At 33.1% G+C, this 26,989-nt stretch overlaps 3 protein-coding genes across 4 annotated transcripts in view; all 3 read left to right on the forward strand.

Annotated features, from left to right (window-relative positions):
- Positions 1-732: 732 nt before the first annotated feature.
- LOC126772231 (ribonuclease H2 subunit A) lies at positions 733-6,684 on the forward strand. The gene is made up of 5 exons (XM_050492504.1): positions 733-988; positions 1,325-1,554; positions 3,266-3,409; positions 4,413-4,560; positions 6,370-6,684. Exons 1-5 carry the CDS (start codon positions 844-846, stop codon positions 6,636-6,638), a joined length of 936 nt encoding a protein of 311 aa, XP_050348461.1. The 5' UTR covers positions 733-843; the 3' UTR covers positions 6,639-6,684.
- Positions 6,685-8,104: 1,420 nt separating this feature from the next.
- On the forward strand, positions 8,105-10,773 carry LOC126772219 (uncharacterized). Its single transcript, XM_050492487.1, is given in 4 exon segments — positions 8,105-8,197; positions 8,200-8,995; positions 9,451-9,586; positions 10,685-10,773. Coding segments are annotated over 4 exon segments (1,050 nt in total). The 3' UTR covers positions 10,710-10,773.
- An 8,036-nt stretch (positions 10,774-18,809) lies between these two features.
- LOC126772156 (protein unc-13 homolog 4B) overlaps positions 18,810-26,989 on the forward strand; it is a 44,570-nt gene continuing 36,390 nt past the window's right edge. The window contains exon 1 of one of the 2 annotated variants that reach the window (XM_050492342.1): positions 18,810-19,796. In XM_050492342.1, coding sequence (XP_050348299.1) covers positions 18,919-19,796 — 878 coding nt within the window. In that variant the 5' untranslated portion in view covers positions 18,810-18,918. The remainder of the gene's footprint in view (positions 19,797-26,989) is intronic. The other variant, XM_050492343.1, reaches the window with a different exon arrangement.

The raw sequence follows: 26,989 nt of genomic DNA on the forward strand, positions 1-26,989 counted from the left end.
TGAACCAATTGAGATTTTTATTATTTGATTGGGTAAAGGTAATTTTAATTTATTACATTTTAAATAAATACATATATGTGAGTAAATTACGAACAGACAGCTAGTGGATTTTTCACTAGTGTCTAGCTTATAACAAGCTGTTGTGTATATTACTCAAGAGATGTCTTCGCCATGAACCATGAAAATATTTTAATTGATTCTACTTTTAATACTTTTACCATGAGATTCCTATATTATTCAGATGAAAAAAAAAGCGAACCACTACTATTGGTGGTGAACTGTTTTTGTAAACATGAACGTATAGATGTACATTTAATATAAAAACTGTTTTTACCATTACTTCTGTCAGTAAAACATAAAATTAACTTTATTTTTAATAAATATTTTTCTTAGTCGGTGGAGTTAAAGGAACGCATAATATTAGAAAATTTAAATATGTATTATTTTTATGTAGTCAATTATCTATTTTTTTTAATTAAAAATTACTATCGTTTTATTTTAAATACAATAAAGTAGGCTAAATATTACGAGTTATTAAAGACATATTTTTATTAGAAAAATTTATAAAAAAAGGTTCTAACCATAATGAGTATTATTGTATCGAAACTTTATATTTTTATAAAAACAAATAAATAATATATATGTATAATAAAATATTGTATTTTTTATTGTTAAAAGTAAAAATGAATGCATTATAGTGTGTGTCAAATTATGTTACTGTCAAGAATATTTTACACCTATGCATTTAATTTTGGAGGGATATTCAGTTTTTTGTTTACAAGTTATGAGTGATTCCTTTTGAAATAGAGTTAGAAGCGCTTTAATTATTTTTTACATGAAGTAATGGCATCTCTCGAGGCTTTGCACGATTATATTAAATCGAAAAACAATTATACCAAATTTGTAAATAGTTCTGAAGTACCAGAAACTTGCAAATCTGAGCCATGCATGCTTGGTGTCGATGAAGCCGGCCGTGGTCCTGTGCTAGGTAAGGTTGACAAATATGTAAACCAACATGTCCTCTATTCAATTAAGAGAATTCTTAGAATATTAAATAAATTTAAAACTATATATGTAATGTAATCTCTAGTATGAAGAACCGAGGAGAAACCTTCTAGTTATACTTTTATACGAATTGTGTGTGAAATATTAATGTTATTATTTATATGTAGCTGCATAACATAATAGCCAGTAACAAGTCTTAACAAAATATCTATTATATTAGTAATTATTAATAGTAGTAATTATAAATATAAAATATGTAGTCAATTTAATTTTAATAAAACGGCAGATATTTTTTTTTCTATATATATTGTTATTTAAGGCCCAATGGTGTATGGAATTGCATACTGCCCTATAAGTCACAAGGAAGTTTTGCAAACCTTAGGATGTGCTGACTCAAAAGCGCTGACAGAAGAAAAGCGGGATGAGATTCTACTCAAAATGTTTTCAGAAGAGGAAGCATTGAACAATGTTGGATGGATGGCAGAAGTTATTTCTCCAAATTACATTTCAAATTCAATGTACAGACGAGCTAAGCATTCACTTAACGAGGTAATAATATATATATATATATATATATATATACTTATGTACTGGTACAGTTGTTCTGTCTTACAAATAAGCATGTTCTTAAACTGTAGTTGATAACCAATGTTTTGGCTTAGTAATTCAAAAAAAATTCTGCTAAATAATGCTATTTTTTATCGTTGTAATCAAGGTGATATAAAAAAATTTGATCTGTTACATAAATGTTCTCTGTTAAAATATATATGTTCCTATTATGAAATATGCTTTTCCTATATCCAAAAATACTAGTTTTTAAGTCTGATTAATCTTGCTGGTAAATTTATCTTAATAATTTAGTTCATTTAAGTAAAACAATTCATAAAATTTTTTGCAATTATTCGTTTTTTTTTTTTATATTTATATCTTTCTTCATTTTATAAATACTGTGGGGTTTTACTTCTTGTGTGTTTTTGTGGTTAAAATGTATTGTGATTCTATATCCTTACTTAGATTATGAAAGCGAATGTGACTTTGGTTGTTACAGTTCTTAACTGATGATCGTGGGTTCAACCCTGAACAAGCACCACTGAGTTTTCATGTGCTTAATTTGTGATTATAATTCATCTCGTACTTTACGGTGAAGGAAAACATTGTGAGGAAACCTGCATGTGCCTAATTTCACTGAAATTCTGTCACATGTGTATTCCACCAACCCGCATTGGAGCAGCGAGGTGGAATAAGCTCCATACCTTCTTAAAAAAGGAGAGGAGGCCTTAGCCCAGCAGTGGGACATTCACAGGCTGTTACTGCTTTGTTACAGTTTGATGTCTTAACTACTCAACCACTTATCATGAAATTCAGATTTCAAGTTATTACACAAACGACATAGGGACAGATAAAGACAGAGTACATGATACCTCACCCCCTCGCACATGAGTGATAAATGCCCTTGCCAATGTTAAAAGTTATTTTTTTATCAAACTGATAGATTTGTGTAACATTAAAGAAGTATAAATTATGGAATATTTATTGTGTGTTTTCCACATTCATAGGAATGTTTAATTATATAAAGCAATTCAATTAAAAAATGCAAATTAAATGTTTTCCTGCACCTGCATTTATTATATACCTATTATATAAATAGAAATAGCATATTCATTACTCATTATGTAATTACTGTTACATTTTGCAATTAATAAAATTGTATTTTATGAATATATATTATTTTTAAATATTCTCAGACTATGCATCCATGCCCTTGCTTCATTTAAAATACTAATAATAATTATTGTATATAGCAAGCATTAACTCCAATTGGCTATGCGGATGCAGAATTCACTGGTGGTAGGGCTTTGTGCAAGCTCGTCTGGGTAGGTACCACCCACTCATCGGATATTCTACCGCAAAACAGCAGTACTTGGTATTGTTGTGTTCTGGTTTGAAGGGTGAATGAGCCAGTGTAATTACAGGCACAAGGGACATAAAATCTTAGGTCTCGAGGTTGGTGGCGCATTGGCGATGTAAGCGATGGTTAACATTTCTTACAATGCCAATGTATAAGGGCGTTGGTGACCACTTACCATCAGGTGGCCCATATGCTCGTCCGCCTTCCTATTCTATATAAAAAAAGGAATTTCGTGGTCTCTATTCAAGATCATGTCTTCTGGTTTCAGTTAGCTTCCATAACTGAGCTGGTCTATGTAACATTGCCATTTTAATGGTTTAAATTCATATGTAATGTCTTAATACATTCCAGGTGTCAATGAATTCAGCAATAAGCCTGATAAAAAGAGCCATAGTGCTTGGAGCTAACATTGCAGAGGTTTATGTGGACACAGTCGGACCACCCGAGAAGTATCAGGCTAAGCTTAGTGAAATTTTTCCTAATATTAAAATTACTGTAAGTAGATATTGGTCTAATACTACTCTATAATAGTAGCAGCTAGTAAATATTCTGTAGAGAAGGTCATGCAGGCTGGTGGGTAACATAAGGTGGATTTTGGTGTGACACATGAATTTCTCACGATGTTTCCCTTCACCGCCAAGTACGAGACAAACACAAATAAAGTGCATAGAATTTCAGTGGTGCCTGTCTGGGTTTGAACCCGCAATCATCATTCAACATTCTCATATTCTAATCTCTGGGCCATCTCAACCTTTTAACTCAATTTACAAATAATTTTATGTTTAGGGTCCGTTCACACAGACCGGCTCGGAGAGCATCGGCCTGCTTTTTTCTTTTCACACAGACCGGGTCGTATACGCTTGGAATTGGCCGGAGCGGAGCCGCCAACTATTTCACATCGACCGGCTGGAAGAGATCTGAAAGTGGGTGCGAGCGAGAAAGAGCACGCAAGCGGAGCCGGTCGGCTCCTTTTATTACTTCACACGAAGCGCGTTCAGGCATTTTTAATGACAAAAAAGGTGCAAATGCAAAAATAAACTTTACTACAATCACTCAAAACACTGTTTCCAACGTGATAAAAATCTGCTCTCCTCTCCGAGCCGGTCTGTGTGAACGGACCCTTAATCAGTTAAGAGTAATAATAGTAATAAAGAGACGAGCCGGTCGGTGTGGTTGGTAGATACTTGCACGCCGAAGGTTGTGGGTTCGATTCCCACCCAGGACAGACGTTTATGTGCATGAACATGTATGTTTGTCCTGAGTCTGGGTGTAATTATCTATATAAGTATGTATTTACAAAAGAAAAGTAGTATATGTAGTATATCAGTTGTCTGGTTTCCATAGCACAATCTTTGTACAAGCTTAATTTGGGATCAGATGGCCGTGTGTGAAAATGTCCCAGGATATTATTATTATTATAATATTTATTTGATTTGGTTATTTATTTTCTAAATCCATTTTATTTTTTAAAATAAAGTTTACTCTCTTAAACTTGAAGGTGGCGAAAAAAGCTGATTCCATTTATCCAATCGTATCAGCGGCGAGTATAGTGGCGAAGGTAACGAGAGACCATGCTCTTAAAGTGTGGGAATTCCATGAGGGTTTGGAGATGAACCATAAAGAATTTGGCAGTGGTTACCCTGGGGGTAAGATGTTATCGAATAAATCTATAAATAGTGTTATTCTGAATGGGAGTTTCTATTTAGTCTGACACTGTTAAGAAAATGAAATAGACAATAGTAGTATATCCAATGTCTGCTAAGCCGATGTCTGCCTGCTTAGAGAAAGGCTTGAAGCTCTTTCATCCATCCCCCTGTGGCTTGGTGGTTACATATGTGTCTCATGTGTGACATGCATGTCTCCATCAGTGTCAAGCACCAGATGAAGGTCAGGTGAGTGAGCCAGTGTAATTGGGGGCACAAGAGACATAACTTCTTAGTTCCTAAAGGCGGTGACCACATACAATATAAAATACGGAAGGACGTCCGTCTAGCTATTTTATATTTAAAAAAAGTTATCAGTTCTTTTAAGGATGTTTTGTGCTTACTCCAACAAGCTGTTCCAGTACGACTTGGTAGGAAATCATCCAAATTATGTAGGATTCCTCGTGATGTCGAACATAAAACAAACTATTAACATTAATTGATGTCATACTTGCTGTAACTGTTTTAAACGGTATTATATATAAACGGTATATACTGTGTATTTAGCACATAAACTTAACATCAATGCACACAGACTTGGGCAAAACGTAATCCTAGGTCAAAAAAATTAAATGAGTTATTGAGTCAACAACAAGTAGGTACTCCAGAGCAGGGGTTATCGTTACCCTGGGAACCCTCCCTAGGAAATGGAGGCCCGCATAGGCGGGCCGGCCGTTAGAGCGTCACAGTAGCATGCGAAAGCGATCCCGTGGCGCTCCACGTTAAGTCGGAAAGGGTACCGCTGGTTTTTTAGTGGATAATCCTCCGATGTTCGGGGCGCACCCGGCGCCTTGGACAACGGCGAGCCTTACATACCCACTGTTTCCGTGGGGGAAATGCGTAACGCGTTTTTTCAGCTTTAAAAAAAAAGTTACTCCAGAGCATATCCGCGCGCCCTCTTCATCATTAAAAGTCAATCTGTAATTGTGACTGATGATTACGCATTATAACCGTAATCGTTAATCATTAATCTGATTACATTTTGCCCAAGTCTCATTGTACATATAATTCATCATAATACATATAATTCTGTTGGTGATGGTTGTTATGATAAAATAAATAAATATGGATGTTTTATAGTAACAGTAACCAATGTTCGATCCTAGAAAAGTCCATTTTCCAAGTCAAGTTCCATATGATTCGCATTAGCTGACAATGATTGGGTGTTCGTCGTTGTATATAGTAAACAATAACAGCCTGTGAATGTCCCACTGCTGGGCTAAGGCCTCCTCTCCCTTTTTGAGGAGAAAATTTGGAGCTTATTCCACCACGCTTATTGCTCCAATGCGGGTTAGTGAAATACACATGTGGCAGAATTTCAGTTAAATTAGACACATGCAGGTTTCGTCACGATGTTTTCCTTCACCGTCAAGCACGAGATGAATTATAATCACAAATTAAGCACACGAACATTCAGTGGTGCTTGCCCGGGTTTGACCACACGATCATCGGTTAAGATTCACGCGCTCTTATCACTGGGCCATCTCGAATAATAATATAATTAAAATTTCAAGTAACGATAGAAGTATGTGGTATTTTATGTGTTTATTAGTTTTTTCTTGTTGTTCAACTTATATAAATTTTATATCCATATTATTTATGTCTTAATAATATATATTTAACAATTCTCTTTTTTTCTAAATGTTTGTTACTTAAATATATTTTTATTAGGTTTTTTAGCTTGATTGTTCTAGCAAATTTTTTTAAAGATATAAAATGTCGATGTATTCTTACGATGATATTCTTTTTCAGATCCATTAACCAAGAAGTTTATACGAGATCAAATAGACAGAGTGTTTGGATACCCTCTCCTGGTGAGGTTCAGTTGGTCCACGGCTGAGCTGATGCTCCAGGAGAAAGCCGCTAAATGTACATTTGAAGAAGTAGAAGATTCAACCACAAAGAAATCAGCGGGAACAAAGTCAATTAGTACATTTTTTTCACCGAAAAATGAAAAAAAAAGAAAAAGACATAAATTTTTTGAAGAACGATACCTGACTATGAATAATGTTTTTGAGTAATTTTCTTGTTTTTGACGAATGAAAAATAAAATTATTGTGATATCAATTTTGTTTTAGTATTTATTGTACTTTGTTTAAATTGTTTTGTAAATATTATAAGATTTGGTACATATCATGGTTTATTTTATAAAATCTACAAACAACCGGGAAAATAGGAGGGTTAGCTTTGTATGGAACTTTCTCGTACGAAATCGGGACAGGTCTATCTACTTGTGAATAATTTTAAAACAGTCGTTTTTAATATTTCGCAAAGAACGTCAATGTTCAATACATAGTATGTGTGTGTCCTACACATACATACACATGAATTATTACTCTAATCAGTTTTACCGCCAAAAGCTATTTTTTATTGCCGTGAATCGAACTGATTCGAATTTTAAAATATATATATATATTTCATTATTATGTCAAAGTCATTTTAAACACAAGGAACATTTCATTATCTGACGATTAGGTTGCCAAATGATAATGCCCATCCGTGGCACGTCTACCTATTTAAAAAAAAAGAATGGGTCTATGGTATATAAAGAATGGGTATACTGTGGTTACTTATCTGCTTGTGAATAACAGATGTAATAAATTCGTTAAAATTTCAAATTCATCATGAACATCATGCAGGCATGCTTTAACTCCCGATATCGATTAGCTCACAAGTGAAAATGCATTGAGCAGTAGAAATCAGCTTTAAATGCAATATATGCTGTTGTTGTTTCCGTTACTGTATAATGTATTTACATTTTTTATCTTGGTAAACTTCCAAAAAGGTTTATTTTGTTGCTCAATGATATTTTACTTTCATCTGCTTTATATTTAACAAGTAAGTGAATTTGCATTTCAATAGTAATATAAGCCAGTAAATGTTTTAACAAGCTACAGTTTCAGCGAGTTAATTCCCCTACGCTGCTTGAGCGCAGGTATACATAGTGTTTTTCATCCGACACATACAGGCATTCTTACGATCTTTTTCTTCTCTACCGAGCAGGCGATGAATTATCAATACAAATTAAGCTCATCAAAACTTGCGTAAATTTGAAATTTTGGTCTTTAGTTAAGTCGTTATATACAATTATATTGGACTATCTCGAGTATATTATATCCTCATAGTTGAATTATGGAGTTGAATCAGCTTGCCACATAATATGTTTATAATCAAATAGCATTCTTATTTATATTTCAACAATCTCATAGAGTAGCAATTTGAAGTAATTACTTGTGTAATGCCACCATAATATGTTTCACTTTATAACTTTCTCGAGCAAATTGCGATCTATTAAAGATTACTTCGCGACGAAAGGCTGTATGTCATACGTATATCCAAGAAGGTTAGTTATATCATTAGCATGCAAGGGGCGACTCTCCGCCTACTTACCATGAGCAATGCGGAACACTGGGGTCACTTGGAGAATTTAATTGTGTTCCATTATCATATTTAGGCTCTTTTACGGTAACTCAAAAGTGAAAACTGAATGGGACTCGACGTCGCTCGTCATTCGTCAGCCGCAATCGATGAAGATAACTTCCTTGACACGGTGGCTCAGGGAAAACGAAAATGGCGCTTTGTCGACAATGTTTCGCGTTTTTGTATTTGTTCGCGTGTGTTTCCGCCATCGTTGGTCCATCAGCGAATAGTTCTAAAGTTGTTATTGTAACGAAAGCTGACACTTACCTCGATGCCTATTCCAAATCCCGAATAGAAGCCGAAAAAGCGAAAGAGGGTGTGGTGATCGTAACGGCTAAGGATGGAGAGAAAAAAATATCTAACCGTGATGACAGTTATAATTCCGGATACGATTATTCACCTCCCTACTCAAGCAGCGACAGTTTTAGTTCATCTGGATCTCCAAGCTATCCAGGACCTTCAAGCTATTCTGGTTCTTCGAACAACTATTTACCCCCGTCTAGTTATGGACCGCCGGTGAAATTCGAATCTGATGTTACGTACACCTCTCCGCCCAATACTTATGGACCTCCTGCTTCAAATTATGGACCTCCAGCGCAGAGTTACGGGCCTCCCGCTCATAGTTACGGCCCTCCTGCGCATTCATATGGGCCACCAGCACCAGTTTACGGACCTCCACTTCACAAACCTGCACTTCCTCCTCCTGTATATGGTCCACCTCTCAAACCGTCCTATGGTGTCCCTTATACAGCCCCGGGATTGAGTTTCTTTGACAAACTGTCATTGAAATTGGATATTTTAACGATTGCAAAATTGATGCTGAAATTCCTGATATTTAAAAAAATCGTCACAATGATCGCCGTAGTGTGCATGTTGCTCGTCATCCCTAAATTAATATCTTTCAAAAAAGATAAGGGCGAAACTGACGAGGACGAGCGCCAGTTCAGCGGTCGCAATGGTAAGTTTATAAGAGCATTCTTTTTTTCTGGCTCGTTACTTGAATTTGTCATATATACTCGAATTCAGACTATATATTTTACGTTTGTCATGAATCAGCTTTGGAAAATCAATATGTCATTTGTGTTTTTGTTATGCTGTAGCCTTAGTCCAGTCCAAAATCTCAGGGTGTCCAAATAATAGTTATTGAGTAGGTACTATTAAGACATTTTCAGTAGCAGTTGTGCTTGATTGCCGTCCAATCGGATTATGAATGTCAGAGTAAACAAGTGCATCTGTGTTTGCGTACATACCTATGCACTATAATATTTCATGCAAATTTAACATTTCTGAGATTTGTCAAAATGGCCGGTCCGGTTGGCAAGTTTTCATATCAAAATATTTTTTGTCATATCCCTTACGTCAATCAGAATGGATTTCCTGTAATTGACTAAACACTAATTTATTTATTTTTAGTTGTAGAACTAACTTCGGCTCAGCAATTGTTAGAGAGGGCTATGAAAGTGTATGGTCGCCAGCAGGCCGATTGTGGCATCACGTGCCGCGTGCGCAGCGTCATCGACGACATTTACGATTTTGAACCTTATTTCAGGTGAGTTAAAAACTAGTTTTGTACTTGTAATTCAATGTTATGGTTATGAACATTAAACAAAACATTCGATGTGATAATGTCTGATGCATATGCTTTTGTTTAGCTAATTTCATATTTTACATTTTGCAATAGAACGTTAAGTTGACTCAGTTTTTTTATTTTTATAGAAAACTAACTGTTCCTGCTACTCTGTTCGTATCCAACTTAATGTTCCCTACATACAGTATTTTCTTTACATAAGTATATACGTGAAGCCTTAGGTTACATTTATGTTACATTTTATATCAAATTTCACAAACAGTAAACACTTACTTACTTTCTCATTTATAATAATTCGATTAAAATTAATACATACCTACAAATTAAATTGCAGTTATGTTTTTTTCATGTCATGTTTCAATCACAATTAATGAAAAATGCAAATTATTATCATTATATTATGATTGAAATAACAAACAATTTTAGGATAAATTAAGTAATTATATATAATGTTTTAAGTTTTTTATAATAGTTTCGATAACATTTTAATTAATGTAATTTATTTGCTAAAATAGAAAATCTAGTTTAAATTTCCTGTTATTAGTTCCATAAACCTATATATATATATATATATATATATATATATATATATATATATATATATATATATATATATATATATTTAAACAATGAATATTGAATAGGTTTTGAAGCAAACAATACAAAGCCATAGATAAAAAATGCATCGCTTATTATAAAAAAGTTACTATTTAATTCATAGTGAAATTTTAAAATGATATAGGTACGACTTTCTAATCGTAGAAACGGTTATGATGATTAAATTAACTTCTCGGTAATTCGATAGTGATATTTATTATTTGGGTGCGATGAAAGTCAAAAATTCAATGTCGATTTTCAGTGCAACCGTTTTACGCAAAGTTTAACGTGTAAAGAGTAAACGCTATATATTTTACAAGCTTTTATCAAATCTTGCAGCTGCATTTTAACCCAATTCCACCCAACCGATATATTATAGATTTTAATTTTCGTACGTGTATTAAATTAAAGCTTAGTTTTTTTTAAACTATTTTATAATTAATTAATTTGTTTTGTTTTCAGAGTCAGCGGTAATCCAGAGTCGTAATCGATTGAAAGGAGAAAGGCGTAATTCGTGCCATTACAGCATTTAGATGTAAATGTGAAGTCACTATTATTTATTGAATTATTTATTATATTAGTGTACATAAGTGAATAAAATTATAAATTATATAACATATTGTATTGTTATTTGCATTTTCGTGGCAAAATAAAAGAGCTTTGAGTTATAGATAGTATATATATATTGGTTATAATTTACATAAAATTTAAAACTGTTTTGTGAGTTTTGTTGACGCTACTAAATGTATTAAATTTCATATGATTACATTGAAGTTTACTAGGATATAAATACAACTTTACTAATTATTTGGCAGCGCTTTGGCATTGGCAAACATCATTTCTATCATTCGTAATAATATATTTCGATCAATTGGTTTTGCTCACTTATCTTCCTTGCAAACTTCTGCATTTCCAAACTTTTGTTATTCTTCAAGTCGGACAGTCGGCAACAATTGGAAAAAAATACCCACGTGTTTTTTTTCTTGACAATTTTTTATATCGGCATAATAATCGCTCATAGAAAAATTGTCTATGAATAAATGTATATATTTCAACATTTTTTATTAATGTAATATGTTGAGTAATATGAATGTAAAATGCAGAATTTTTAATACTAGTCATATTTCTGCTAGTATTTAAAAAAAATAATGAAGGTCAACTTCTAATGGGTACTAAATTAGCATAGTGTGTAAATTTGAGTACAAAAGTAGCATGAATGCTTTAAAAAAACGCTCACATTTTGCGAGTTTGAAAGTAATCAGATTTATATTTTAAAATTGGGGAGTTTGTGGTTATCAAGTCCAATTTTAATAAATCTTATTTAGTTCGATGATCCGTTCAATAACGTATGGGCTTTATAACGTCAAGTTTCAGTTCAGTAGCAATAAATAGACAGAGACAAAATTTATATATTAGTATAAATAAAAATCAAAATTTTCAAGTAATCACTTTCAAGCACTATAAAATTGTCATTGTAGATTATAAAGTCTGTTTGTGATATGGAAGTATGAACATAATAAATGATATTGATGTTATTAATAGTACAATGTATTTCTTATTTAAAAAATATATTAAAATAATTAAAATGTACACAGATTAAATATTGACAGCTCAACCTTCTTTTCATTCATTCATTTCAAATCATAAATGAAAAAGAAAAATCTGCGTTTAACTAAACACCCGCCATACAAGTTGCATAACAGAAAGAAGTAAAAAATAATAAAATGATTTGTACAACGATTTTCACTTAGGTTTCGGTGAAATTTAACTTTCTCCGTATCAACTTCGGGATCGACAACCATAGGTCCGAACTACAATACACACAGTACCGTAACTTACACACAGTGCATACTAATCAGGACATCAATGCTTAAACGGTTTACAATTAGAAAATGTGGCGATCAATAAATTCTTAATGTCATGATTTAGATATATTATGGGACATGTACGTATCCAATAGACAATACATTTGTTTTAATTGGCTACCTTCTTTAGTGGCTAAAAGACTGCAGTTCTTAAAAACATGGGTCAATAATAAAAAAAATTGTTAAGGGATTTTGCAGTAGCAACCCGGAATTAGGAAGTTGGTAGTGTTTTAATCCCGTGTTTCTAAAGGCATTTAAACACTGTTAACAAATTTCCCTCTCTATATATACATCTATGCATAAAAATAAAATTGAAGTGTATGTCTGTTATTTCAAAATAACTACGTCTTTTAAAGTTAATGTGGCTATTTGCGATTTACCAAAACCAAAACAATCCTTTTTATTATCCTTTTATATGTCTGTCTGTTTGTCCAGGCTAATCTTTGAAGCGGCTAAAAATTACTAATTGAAATAACTGAATTATTATAAAAAAAGTATTTCAAGGTTTCGTTTAAAATTTATTTCATTAAAATTGGTTGAGTCTATCAAAACATATCTTGTCGGATTATAAGAGTGAGGAAATAGAGTGCAGTTTTATTTGCGTACACACTTATGCACTATATTAACTTATTTGCAGTGGGCTAGTCTCCGCTGAGAATGACCATCGTGACTAAAGTGAGCGTCATCATCATTATATAAATAATAACAAATATTTATTAGCATATTAGGTAACGTGGACACTAACTGCGGGACTAGTCCACAAATTCAAAGTCGCTCAGCGTGCTATGGAGCGAGCTATGCTCGGAGTATCTTTGAAGGATAAGATCAGAAATGAGATTATCCGGAAAAAAACCGGAGTCACCGACATAGCTTGCAAAATTAGCAGGCTGAAGTGGCAGTGGGCTGGTCACGTATGTCGTAGGACCGATGGCCGTTGGAGCAGACGAGTCCTAGAGTGGAGACCGCGAATCGGCAAGCGCAGCGTGGGGCGCCCTCCAGCCAGGTGGACCGACGACCTTAAGAAGGTGGCGGGCACCAACTGGATGCGGAAGGCGGAGGACAGGGAGCTTTGGCGCACCTTGGGAGAGGCCTATGTTCAGCAGTGGACAACGATTGGCTGTTGATTGATTGATTGATTGATATTAGGTATACTGTATTTTTTTTCATCGAAGTCGATATTGAATCATTCGCAGGGCGATATTGATACTGCCACAGTTAGAGATGAGCTAAGATGAACCAGTGGTTAGAACACGAGATTGCGAGTTTTAATCCGGATGAGCAGGTGTTTATAATTTATCTCGTGTTCGGCGGTGAAGAAAGACGTGACAATGGATCGGTTGGAATTTGTCACATGTAAATCATAAACACATTGGAGCAGCGTGGTGGAATAAAATAAATTAATCTCAAAGGATAAAATAAAGGAATCTCAAAAGAAGAGCAGACCTCAGCTCAGTAGTGAGATATTTATTTATTTACTTTAATTAAGTCAAGGTATTCGAATTTGAAAATTAAATTTTAATTCTTAGAATAGTTGTAGGTAAATTTTTTAAGTGTTAGAATTATCCTTATTTCAATTGAGGACCAACCAAATATACCTACAAATGTCATCCATTGGATAATTTAAGCCAATTTAAGCAATTGAAGCGGGAGCCGTTCTACAGGGCACTAACCATTATGAACAACATTACTGTGATATTATAAGATTTTGTATATTTTTTCTCTGTATATTAGAAAATGCATACATGTTCTTTGTAGAAAGAAAGAATACCAAGTTTCTGAAATCGTAAAGTATAAAACTTTCCGCCAATAATTTTAACTTTGTCTATTTATAAATTTAAATCTTATGTTAATTAACAATTAATAGATTAAGCTTATACATTATAGGAGTCAGTGAAATTTCAGGCACAAGGAACATAGCAACATTGTTCCCAAGGTTGGTGGCGCATTGGCGATATAAGAAGATGGTTAATATTACTTAGTTCCAATGTCTATGTAAATATGAAAAAATACTATACAAAAGAAGGTTTTAACGTCATCAAGGCATCCTCTGCTAATTAATATATGATATAGGACAGCAGCCAATGCTTAAAACAAAATTGACAACTCTTACAACAGCTCCTACCGTCATAAAGTGCACCTAGTATGGAGGGGAATACGAATTGAACTTGGGTTGCTTGGCATTATTACATACTAGAAATTATTTAGTTACGTGTTTACTGCTTTATTCATAATAACCTTAATATTCTATATTTTGTATTAGGAATAAGCCAAGTTGTAATTTGGATAAAAAAATAAAGTAATAACATAGTCGAACTACTAGTAACTTAATAACTGTATAGTTTACGTATTCGTTAAACGCTTTCATTTAAGTAACAGTTTATCAATATCATTATAGAAGTGGGATCCTAGTCATATTTAAAACAGCTGCAGTATAAATAAAGCAAACATAGAATGGTTTCGTAAAGAAAAAACTTAACAATGGAAGGCTAGCCGCTTTCACATCCGTAATCAGAGTACGAATAAAATGTAAAATTTTGTTTTCCGAACGTTATTGTTTCACATTTTTATGTACTGGGAATGACGCATCTTTTTGATCCAAATTTGGCACATAACTGAACGTTGGAAACTAGGCCATTAATATGAACGTTTATTTTATAATATAAATAAAATATTGTTGAAAGAATTTTCGTATTTACTGTAAATAAAATATTAATTATAATTTAGCTAAAATTATACAGTTTAATTGCAGACATAAGGAATTGTGAATATTTCTTACAGCGCCAATGTCTTTTGCTGATGTAAAAAAATTTACCTCTTGGCCCATTCTTAGTCTTTATAATGAAAATAAAAAAAGAAAGATATTTATTTGAATAATGACATTTGAAGTCAAGTTCCTGGTTACGCATGCTATAAGTACATTTGACGACATAGGACGGACGACAATGAACTTGGCGGAAACTATTGTCACGCCCGCACTACCGCACAACGTACCTCCACAAACAATTAGATAATGAACTACTAGCTGTCAAGCTTCGGAAGTGGAGCACTAAAACCGGAATAGTCGGGGAATTGAAAAAAATAATTAAAAATAGTTTACGTACTTAACATAACACAATAGACAAATATTAGTTTTTATACAGAAACAGTAAGTTATTGCACAAGGTCGTAATTTTGTTTTTATAATTATTAGTCTACAGTTGTTCAACGAAAACAAAATGATTTCGGAAATAAGTAATTTATGCTCGCTGGTACTCGAGGTCAACATACCCAAGACGTGATGCAGACAAGCTTTCGTAGTTAGGTACGATTACGTTTTGCAATTGCATAAATTCGACTATTGTGCATCAAGTAGGTAGATTAAACTATTCGTAAAGCATTGGAGAGTATTCACATTGAACTATAAATAATAATTAAGTTTTGCTTAAATTAAAAATGTTCGAAATATGAGTAATTAACAAGTTGAAAATTGTAAGATCAATCGAAATTTCACGTTTTTATCTGAGTGTTTTCTTCGATCCGTACGAACGAAGTTTTTTCCGAACCTTACGAAGTTCTTACATTCGACTATCAGCAGATACCCAATGCTTTTTAGTTTAACATTATCTGCATTTGTAAATACATAAACACTATGCAATTGTCATTATTATCTTATTACAGCATCATTTTGATTGATGTGTATATATCCTCTAAATATACCACGATAGGACAATAGTGTTATATAACCGTGATGATTTTGCGTGTAAACTGATTGACCGATGGTCTATTTCGTCCATTGTAGTAATAGTAGGATGGGCTGGGTGTATGAATGTATGAGTCAAGTGCAGGAGCGCTCGCCTGGAACGTTGGATGGCTCACTGTGGAATCTGCACGTGGCCTCGCAACACGTGTGGCCTGACGCACCATTTACGCAAGGGCTGGGTGTCAAGTGTGTGCACGTCCTTACTTGTAGCTCGTTATATGGGCTAGTGAACCTGTACTACAGTTCTCGGTGATGTATTTAGTGTTGGATTTATCGTTGACTGTGGAAATGTAACTGCTTTTACAAAAGATGTGAGTATACACTCTCATTAATACTCTTTTCGTATAAAAATATTTTTAAGTATTTTGTAACATATTAACATTATAAGGTATATTAACAACAGTATAATATACATTATATTGTTATTATTTATTCAAAATCAAATATAAAATGTGTTTTATTTAAAAGCCCTTTTAAATATTCATTATAGAAGATAAATTGAAAGCTACCACCAGTTGCGATAGTAAGTAGATTTGAACGAGAAAAACCAGCAAGAAACTTAGTGGGTTACTTTTTAATTTTAATTAATTTAAAATTAGACTATGAGGTATAATGTATCATTATATCAACCTTTTGGAGTAACACAAGAAGGTCAAATTAACGGCGCGAACACTTCAGCTACTTTATATTTAACCGGTCGCGCCTCGTATCAATTAGTTTCCAACTAAGATTTTTTTAATGGAACTTAGTTTAAGGATAAACTAGACTATTTAGCAGAAGTAGATCCTTTATATCTATACTCATAACAAATATAAATACGAAAGTAACTTTGTCTATCTGTTACGCTTTTCCGACTGAGCCACTGAGTCAATTTATTTATGTATTATTTATTTATTAATCCTTTATTGCACACACTTTACAAACATTTAGTAACATATAATAGCAAGTAGTACATATGGTATGCAAAGGCGGCCTTATCACTTATAGCGATCTCTTCCAGGCAACCTCTGTAAAGAGAAATGTTTATGTGTGTGTAATACAATTTATGTATTATATATATTATAATATGATGAAATTTGGTATGAAGCGAGCTTAAAACCCAATGAAGAATATAGGCTACTTTTTTATATCATACCTGCCACACTCCGCTAGCGAAACGGGCGAAGTTGTGGGAGTAAATATATTCTTATTCGGAAGTTTTATTAGAATATTTTCAGCAAGTTATATTTTTCAATAAGCTTCTTGATCTTTGTACCAAATTTGCTGGGAATTTTTACATCGAAAACTATAATTTTGCGTAGGTAGGTAAGCTAGCTTACACGACTACAGATCCTGAGTCGGGTTCGAATCCCAGGTCGACCCAGTAAAAGGTAATTGAGCTACATTAAATTATAGGTTTCCGTCGCGAGTCGGTAAACACGATAAAACTGTTGGTCCGGCGTGATCTTTCACCGGTCGTGTCGGATTGCCGTCCCATCGGAATAGACATAACGGAATATAGAGTACACCTATGTATGTTTCCAAGCATAAGTAAATAATATAACGTTTCTTAGGACTTAATTTACTTTAAAGTTACTCCTATTTGAACACATAGATGCCCTATTTTCTAAATCATGTAAATTGTCTATTAGTGTGAGAAAAATAATAGCTGAAATTACTATTCCGAAACTCGTAGACCTACATAATCAGTCAAGCGATTCCTATATTATGTAACATTCGGGTTAGATCTCTTTGATTATGGTACCACTTACCATCGTGGATAGATACTACATATGTTTTTTTTATTATGTTTTATTATACAAAATGGTATGGTCCTTAAGTACAAACGCCAATTATATACGGATATACCGATATATTTACCGATATATACGGATAGAAATTAGTGATGGGTCAAATTTGGAATTTACCGAATTCGGTAAAAAAAAAATCGGTGCAAATGTGTTTGGTTAAATATTACCGCTTAATTAACTTGTAATACATAAGATACATAAATGGGATATTATATCCATCCCTTTAAGATATACATATAATATATGATTATTGAAGATTATAAAACATTAATGTTATCTAACAATCTCATCTTTTTTTGTGAAAAATATATTTCGCAATATATTAGTTATCTGCTCTTATGAAGCGTTTATCAATCTTATCTTTCATGCAAGGTTTGTAGTATGTTTTCTTTAGTGTAGTTTTCTGAAGTGCGTTTTACTCAGGGTTATTAAGTGTTTTCCTAGAATAAACAATATTAAGTAAGTACTTTTACATCAATTACTGGTGTTCTATTAACCTTGGTTTGTGTGTTTATGTGTAAGTTGGTACATGATAATTTTATTGTTCTAAATTATTATATTTACTTGAATTTGTAAATATATCTGCCCCAAGATAGCTGACATAACCCTTTGTGTTGATAATTCCCGTGGTGCACTTTCTTGTATTGTGCCGTACATTTAATTTATATAGCTTTCTTTATTTGTATCATATTTTTTAATATATTATACAAATTTTTTTAAATGTATTATACATTTTATCTATTACAAGACTAATAGTCAAAATCAAAACACTCACCGAGAAGAACCGACGAAAGAAATACGGCGGAATAAATTACTTATTTATTTAAAAAAAAAAGAAATCCTTACAAGGATTCTATTCTTTTGTTTTTTTTTTCTGTATTTGATAAGTTATGTTTGTATGTAACGTGCATTGTAGTTAATACATACGGATGTGTATTAAGTGTTTTCGGAAGGACGTTTATTGGTCCTCGTAGAAATCGCGGCTATGCGTCCTGTGAAAGACCAATAATAATTGACGGCAAATTAGTTAAAATCGAATTATGTTAATACACGAATAAAAATGTTATTCATGTAGGGTTGTAACCTACAATCTGATTATAAAATAGTTAAAATATATTTACATGATAATAATGTTTAATGTGTTTGAATTTACAGACACCGATGGACTAGGCAGAATTATTACTCAGAAGGTGGTCGACAGATGCGGGCTAAATTAAGAACGACATTAACCTTAGGTCATAAGCTAAAAAGATAAATCAAAACGCAAGTTCAATTTTAAGAAAGAGAATAGAAGATAACACAATGCCAGAATTGGGTCCAATAATGCGAGCGCTGGAATTGCAGCGGCTCGTCGAAAACAAAGTGACCGAATGGCGCGATAGGTCAGCTCGGGTCGCGGGTACGAGTGTGGCGGACTCTTATCAACAGCCACTTCACTTCAAACGCCATACAAACAGACGCAAAAACAGCGCTGAAATAAACAGAATTATCGCAAAGTACTCGAAGCCAAGTAAGAGGACTGATGAGCATCGATTCACTTTACAAAAGTGTCCCGAAGAACCGCCAGTGCGTCCCATCAGACTGAGAAAGTTACGTAACAATATAAAGATTTCTAGAAGTGAAGACAATCTCGTTAATATCGGTGTTATGGACACTAATCCTGATCCTCCGATAGAGAATAAGGAACAACCGCGGTATAGCTTATCCAAGTATAACACCAAGAGTTGCGAGGACATTACTGCATTTGTCGACTTTAGCAACATTATGAAGAGCAAAAATTTCGATGAAAATAGCATTTTAAACGCAAAAACTGTTCCAAACGCAAGGCATACGCTACACATTATTGGTGAAGATATTTCTGAAATTTCGGAGTTCAGTGATAGTGCTGTTGACTTTAGATTTAAAAACGAATTCGCTACTTCAACTCCTTTATCAAATAGAAAGACATGTCCCCCTGGTGATTCAGTGTCAGTGAACGATTTCGAAAAGTGCGCGAATTATCAAAGTGATTTAAAAAAAGGCAATTCAGAGCCTGACATCCTTAGGAAAAAGTCAGTTGAATCTGGAAGTACTCTCGACTTTCGGAAGAAGTGGAAGTTGATCAGACCACCTTTTAGAAAAGGAACGTTTGACTGTTTACTACGTTGGCGTGGAAAGAAACCGCCGTCTAATCGAAGTAGGTAAGTAAGTCGTGATTTAATTATACTATCTAAAATAATCGTTGCCTCTAAGAGTTTAATCATCACCTAAAAATACTTTAAATTTTATTAAAATTTTCCTATCTTGTTGGCAATTGCCTTTAAACATACATAATAAAAATATACATAGTACCATAAATATATAATAGGTGGCACGCATGCTACTCGTAGTAGTTTATAAATACAAAATTAGATCATCACTTTTCGGATGTTGCGTCTAAAATTATTGGCTAATAATCGGTTTCGAATTCGTTAATATTTCTTATAATATTTCCTAATTCTCAAAGTCCATTTATTTACACGAAATAGCTTATTTTTTGTAATATGTAGGTTATACATACAAAGTACAAGATTGTTTTAAATTTGAATATATACTTTTATATATTCAAACGCGTGTCGTCATATAAATATTGAATATAGTATTCAATTTTGTACTGATTGTTGCAAAAAAATAAGAAAGTTCATTTCCTTTTAGCATGTGATAAAACACTTATAATGATGAAGAAAAACGTGTTCTCCGTGTCTAGATAACCTAGCGGTTTCATCAAGAATAACGTTCGATCTAAATTAATGCGTATGTAACTTGAAGTAACTAGAACTTAAATACTTATTTATTTATTTAGTTACAATAAATAAAGAAATACATAAATACAAAGAATAGTTGGTTAAACAAGACTGCAACTCTAAGCGTGTAAGCATAACATGACACGTTGTTACTTAATTTAACAAAACAATTGAATCATTCATTAATTTTTCACAATATGGGAAATTATTGGCAACTATTAAGGAACATTTTAATACTAAACAGAACGGCGCTAAATAATATGCGAAAACATATTTATTTATTTATTGACACTTTATTGCACTCAAACTTAAAAATAAAAATTACAATTTTTAAACAAAAAAGTTGCATGAGGTGCAACAGGCGGCCTTATCGCTAAGCAGCGATCTCTTCCAGGCAACCTTTGGGCAGAGGATCATAATATTTATAAATGGGAAGGGTACAAGCCAGTTTATCTATATACTACATACATACATACATAATACATACATACATGTATATACTACACTACTATTATATATATATATACTATAATAAATAAATACATAATATATACATAATAAAAATAGGAGCTATAACAAAACAAAAAATTAACAACGACAACGACTGCTTAGTATTAATAATGCGACAAGTAAAAGTCCTTAACCATACTTTTAAAAACGGCCAATGACTGTGCGCGCCTTGTAGCTAAGGATAATGAGTTCCAAAGTCGAGAAGCTTCAACTGTGAAGGACTTAGAATAGTAGGAAGAAGAGTGAGAAGGAATGGAGAGAATTAAATTTTCATTCGAGCGAAGAGCGCGCTTATGAGTCTCCCTTAGGAGAGTGAAACGCTCTTTAAGATAGAAGGGTGTCGCTGGATTAAAAAGAATAGAATAGAGAAGAGATAAAATGTGAGTATTTCTGCGAAGGCGAATAGGGAGCCACTTGAGTTTTTGGCGAAATTCGGAAACATGATCATATTTGCGCAAACCAAATATGAACCGTATACATAGGTTTTGTAATCGCTCAAGTTTGTTTAATTGCTCCTCACTTAAGTTAGTGTAACAAGTGTCAGCATAGTCAAGAATCGGTAGAAGGAGAGATTGTGCTAGCGTAAAATATAATAATAAAAAACATAGCGAACTAGTAACACAAGTGGATATTTTCATGTTGTTATTTACAATATTTGTATTCACCCAGTCTAGTATTTCGGCAAGTTAAATCCAGTATTTATGACACCTTTAATTTAAACTAATATTTATTTTCTAATTTTACCTTAGTAGTTAGGTAGTATACAAAACAAGCCCACCAACTGAATAACCAAATCGATGGGCCAAATTTGGTCTTACTCGCTGTCGTAGACAATTTTTTTTGAGTGAGATAAATAACTGTCGGCAGTTACTTACCTTAATTAAGATTTTTTATAAATATAATAGGTAGGCGGACCAGCGAATGGGCCTGATGCTAGTGGTAACCACAGCCGATAGACAGTGGCAATGTAAGAAATATTAATCATTCCGTGCATCGCGAATGCGCCACCAACCTTGGGAACTATTATGTTATGTCCCTTTTGCCTGTATTTACACTGGTTCACTCAACCTTCAAACCGGAACACAATATATTTAATATGTTAAATATTGCTGTTTGGCGGTAGAATTTCTAATGAGTAGGTAATACCTCCACAGCAGGGCTTGCACAAAGTCCTACCAACAATACAATACAAGTAAAAGATGAGAATTATTGTTTTTTTAGTAATATTTTTGTTTCGTCTTCGTCGTTTGTTTATGAGACCGAACTTATTCTCGGTTCTTGGGCTCTAGTCGAATAAAAGAAAATATTTTTACTAATTAAAGAACATACAATAATACTCAGGTACATAAGTAGGTTCTTAGTACCTTCGTATATCAACTTAAATGTGTTAATATAATTCTTTAAAATCTAATAATTTCAAAATGTGGCTTAAGCCAAAGCCAAACAAATAAAGAAAAAAAAACTGCAACATCAGAACTTTACAAGAAGTGAAAAAAATGTTAATATAATAATCATGTAATATAGTTTAACTTCGTACATAATTATATTATTTACATTTCCTAATTTTGTAATACTGTTATTTATTTAAAACTATAATTAAAATAATAATTAAAAGTGATAATTTCCGCAGTTTATTTTACATACAATTAATAAATTAATAAAACCTCTTTAAAAAAATCATAAACAATGAGTCTCTTGTAAATTTTGTGGCCGATTCTTCTCGGTTCGGCTCGGCTCTACATTACGAACCGGTTCCAATTTAGTTAGTAAAAATAATTAATTATTATTATAATAATTAAGAATTAAACGAATAGAAGCAAATGACTTATATAAATAAATATACGAAACGACTCGTGCCATATTGTCTGCGACATTAAAACTTAGTTGGAATATAATTATATTGAACATATACCAGTAACTTTTTTTTAATAAATACACATTAATTACATAATTATTTATATAAAAGCCTTAAAAATGAACTGTATATGTTTATATTATGTAGTATTTTTCGTTTTATTCAGATACTTGAATGTATTATTGTTGCTATATGTCTTTAGTCTTTGTTTTTTAAACTATAAATTATATACGTATTAATAATTATTACTGAGGTCATTGACATAGACCTTACTCACACGTAGCCTTGTGGCGGGCTGATCTAATCAAGGATATTGGGACGTGACCACAGATAATTTAGTATTTTTTAATGATGTGACATATTCCTAACATTGAAGTGACAATATTTTTCTTGCTGACCGTACCCAATGACTAAACTTCGATCAATAAATTATTGGTCGAACACTGTAACGTTACACAAAATATTAAGTACGTTTGCCTGTAGATAAAACCATGAATCCGTTAAGGTAAGCTAGATTTGCTACTAAAATATTAATATTTCATCCGTTATACATAAACGTTTTGCTATTTATTTTGTAAATAATGTATTTCAACGAATGTTGATATTTAATGAGCAACAATTAACAAACCGGCTGTGTTATGCAATTGTTGCTACATTGAAACATATCGTTTAAGTATTTAAGGCAGAATGAAATACTATGTGTAATTCATTAGACCATTGAAGCATTCGCTTGTACCCTTTTAAAATCATGAAGTAATATTTTATTGTATATAGTATATATACAAATAAATAAAATTAAAGTGTCGGTCTGTGATTTAAAAATAACTAACTTACAAATAGATAGTTATTTTTAAATCCCAGTTTGTCACTTTAATTTTATTTATATTTATAAATACTGTATACAATCAAATATTACTTCATGATTTTAAAAGTATACAAGCGTTATCTATTTTTAAGTTAATATGGCTATTTGCGTGCGCCACGTAATCCAATAGAGATTTATGATATAAATATTTCATGTAGAGCCTTATTCAACTCATGCGAAGCCGATTATAATTTTACTTATTTTATTCGCAAACGTGGATGCAATAAATTGGGATGGTTCATATATGGACTCAATAATAATAAATATATAACGGGATTGTAACTCTGTCTGCCTGTTACGCTGTCACGTCTAAACCACTGAACTTATTTTGATGTGACATAGGTTACATTTACCTAACACACCTCCGCTACTCTCACACGCCGGCTATGCCGCGGGCTGGAACGACTGGTACTAATAATAATATTTATTACGGAAATGTGACCTAACTATTTCGACAACTTAAAACAAATAGGTACTTATTTTAATATTATTCAACGTTACATAAACAGTAACTGCTAGGCTAAGGCCTCCTCTCGCTTTTTGAGGAGAAGGATTAGAGCTTATTCCACCACGCTGCTCCAATGCGGGTTGGTAGAATACACATGTCACATAATTTCAATGAAATTAGATACATGCAGGTTTTCTCACGATGTTTTCCTTCACCGTCAAGCACGAGATGAATTATAATCACAAATTAAGCACATGAAAATTCAGTGATGCTTGCCCGGGTTTGAACCCACGATCATCGGTTAAGATTCACGCGTTCTAACCACTAGCCCATCTCGGCTTCTTCCGAACCGACCGAACCGACTTACCGTCTTACGTTACATATAATACTAATTAATAAAAACTCTTAACATTAGAATATACATCATATTCGCAGCTGTTATAACTTCTAATTATATGGTATTTATATACATTTATAAGTTATAACAAGCAAAGTTATGGTATCGATTCAAACATTCAATCAATGGTCCTCCTGGCTGGCCTAGGCCAGTCTGGGTACGGGCCTCGGGGTTGCCCCCCCTACCCGGGATGGTCCTCCCCGACGGTTCATCCGTCGTGTCCTTGCGTTTTGGCCTAGAGGGCCAGGGTCGTTATGACCCGGTGGCTATAAGTCCTTACGAATACGATTACGATTTTCCTTTTTTGAGGGTGATGTCGTCCTACCGTGTCTCCAGATCGTCGTCGTCCTCTTCACCGATGCCCGCATCGGCGCTGATGGTCGGCGACAGTAGGAGCTCACGAGGTAACGGACGCCCCATAAAATTCAAACATTGCTCACATTACAGATGTTTTTACGGAAGCGTAACATAGATGGCGTTACTAGAACAAGATTGTATTAATTTTAAAATAGCAAATTTTCATATTATTAACGTGATTGAATATAACTTAATAATATAATTGATATTTCCGTAAATAAAAGTATATACATGATACACAGATCAATTAAAAACCATTTTTTTTCTAAATATTTGTAAAATTGACAATTCTGTAAGAACTCACTTCTTTTTTTTTTATAGTATAGGAAGGCGGACGAACATATGGGCCACCTGATGGTAAGTGGTCACCAACGCCCATAGACATTGGCATTGTAAGAAATATTAACCATCGCTTACATCACTAATGCGCCACCAACCTTGTGAACTAAGATGTTATGTCCCTTGTGCCTGTAATTACACTGGCTCACTCACCCTTCAAGCCGGAACATAACAATATTAAGTACTGCTATTTTAAGTGAGTACTTCATTACTCACCTCATTGTTTTACGTTGTTATTTTTTAAGATAGATGTAGAGGTTAAAAGATGTGAATATTACCCGTTTCCGAGTTCAAACCGGGAGAATCCCACTGAAATTTCGTGTAAATTATTTTTGTTTATAATTCGAAGGGGCGAAGGAAAAACTCATAAGGAAATGCATGTAGTTAACTGCCTCGTTGGTTTAGTGCATAGACATAAGGCTGCTGATCCCGAGGCCCTGGGTTCGAGCCCGAGGTCGGTCCGTTAATAAGTTATTGGGATTTTCTTCAGAAAAATTCCCCAGCATTGGGACATTTACAAGCTACTTTAATAATAATCTTTGAATAATAACATGAAATAAATATCCATATACAAAGTAATACCAATATCTAATGACTAATAAGTTATATCACCTACTACCCACTACAGGTATGATTAATTGAAATAGCTTGACACTATATATTATACTTTTTTTTGTACATAAAACCTTAAATATGTACAAATAAAAATTAAAAATAATTACTGTACAAATCGTAACCGCGTGGAAAGATGGGGAGAATGCTAGCAGCATTTCCCTATTGAATCGCAATTCCAATTCTCTAGGCGAAAAAATAACCAGCCCTCCTGTCCAGTAGAGGCAATATTATAAAAAAAATACTATTATGGAACGACACACTCCACCCTCGTATCGATATATTCTGCGATAAAGAAGGAGACATTGCAGAGAAAGAAATATAAATAGCAAACTATACAATAAGTAAAAAAATACAATAAATAAAATATCAGTGTTTTATAGATAAATAAAATAAAAGCATAACATAGATGAGGATGAAAATGCTATTAAAATATCACTAATATGATATATATATACACTGCTATTAATGTCCTGAACGATAGCCGTCACGGCGGCTGGCGCAGGTGTTACAATAATAAATGTGTACACAAACATAAGTGCACTCTCTATTGTTTCAATCTCATATTCGAATTACGACGGTACGGACGGTACGACACGACCTAAGAGACTTCCGATGCAGACTAATGACTTTGTGCTTTCCGAAGCACGGCAGTGCCAACATTTCCCAATTGCAAACTATCCAAATAGCATTTATCGACGTTTTACACACATTGCGGGCATCGAGTCTTAAATATCACTACATTAAAATTATGTTAATAATTATCGAGATAAGACCGTCTAAGCTCGATTTTCTAATTTAAAGATGTCGACACTGCGTCTTTTTTTAAATTAATTATTTTGATAGGACAAGGTCGACGGCAAGGAATGATATACCTACTGAAATTTTAATCACTTTAAATATTATCCTAATCTAAAAAAGGAAGTTTTGTTTGTTTTTTTTTTAATATGTCATAATGAAACGAATGGCTCTACAATGTCTATCTTCGCCTTATTTTCAACTTTTGTAGGAAACAAATTCGGTCTGAACTTATCACATTTAGTTTAATAATATTAGTTATTATTATTTTTATTTTTTTTTACAGTTTGGTCTATGAATCTTCGTGAAAATAATAAATGTAAGATATCCGAGGTCGTACCAAGGTATCATGTTATTACGTATTTATCTATTGTCGTATCTAATAGGAAAATCTACTATATTATTAAAATGGACTTTTTACGTAATTCAT

Source organism: Nymphalis io, chromosome 12 (assembly GCF_905147045.1).
Source record: "Nymphalis io chromosome 12, ilAglIoxx1.1, whole genome shotgun sequence".
NCBI lineage: Eukaryota > Metazoa > Arthropoda > Insecta > Lepidoptera > Nymphalidae > Nymphalis > Nymphalis io.

What these genes read in the sequence shown, in the direction of transcription:
- LOC126772231 (XM_050492504.1), top strand. Translation starts at nt 844, where the DNA reads ATGGCATCTCTCGAGGCTTTGCACGATTATATTAAATCGAAAAACAAT. An exon ending in CTAAGCATTCACTTAACGAG is followed by an intron (nt 1,555 to 3,265) that starts GTAATAATATAT and finishes AATACATTCCAG; the next exon opens with GTGTCAATGAATTCAGCAAT. An exon ending in TGGCAGTGGTTACCCTGGGG is followed by an intron (nt 4,561 to 6,369) that starts GTAAGATGTTAT and finishes ATTCTTTTTCAG; the next exon opens with ATCCATTAACCAAGAAGTTT.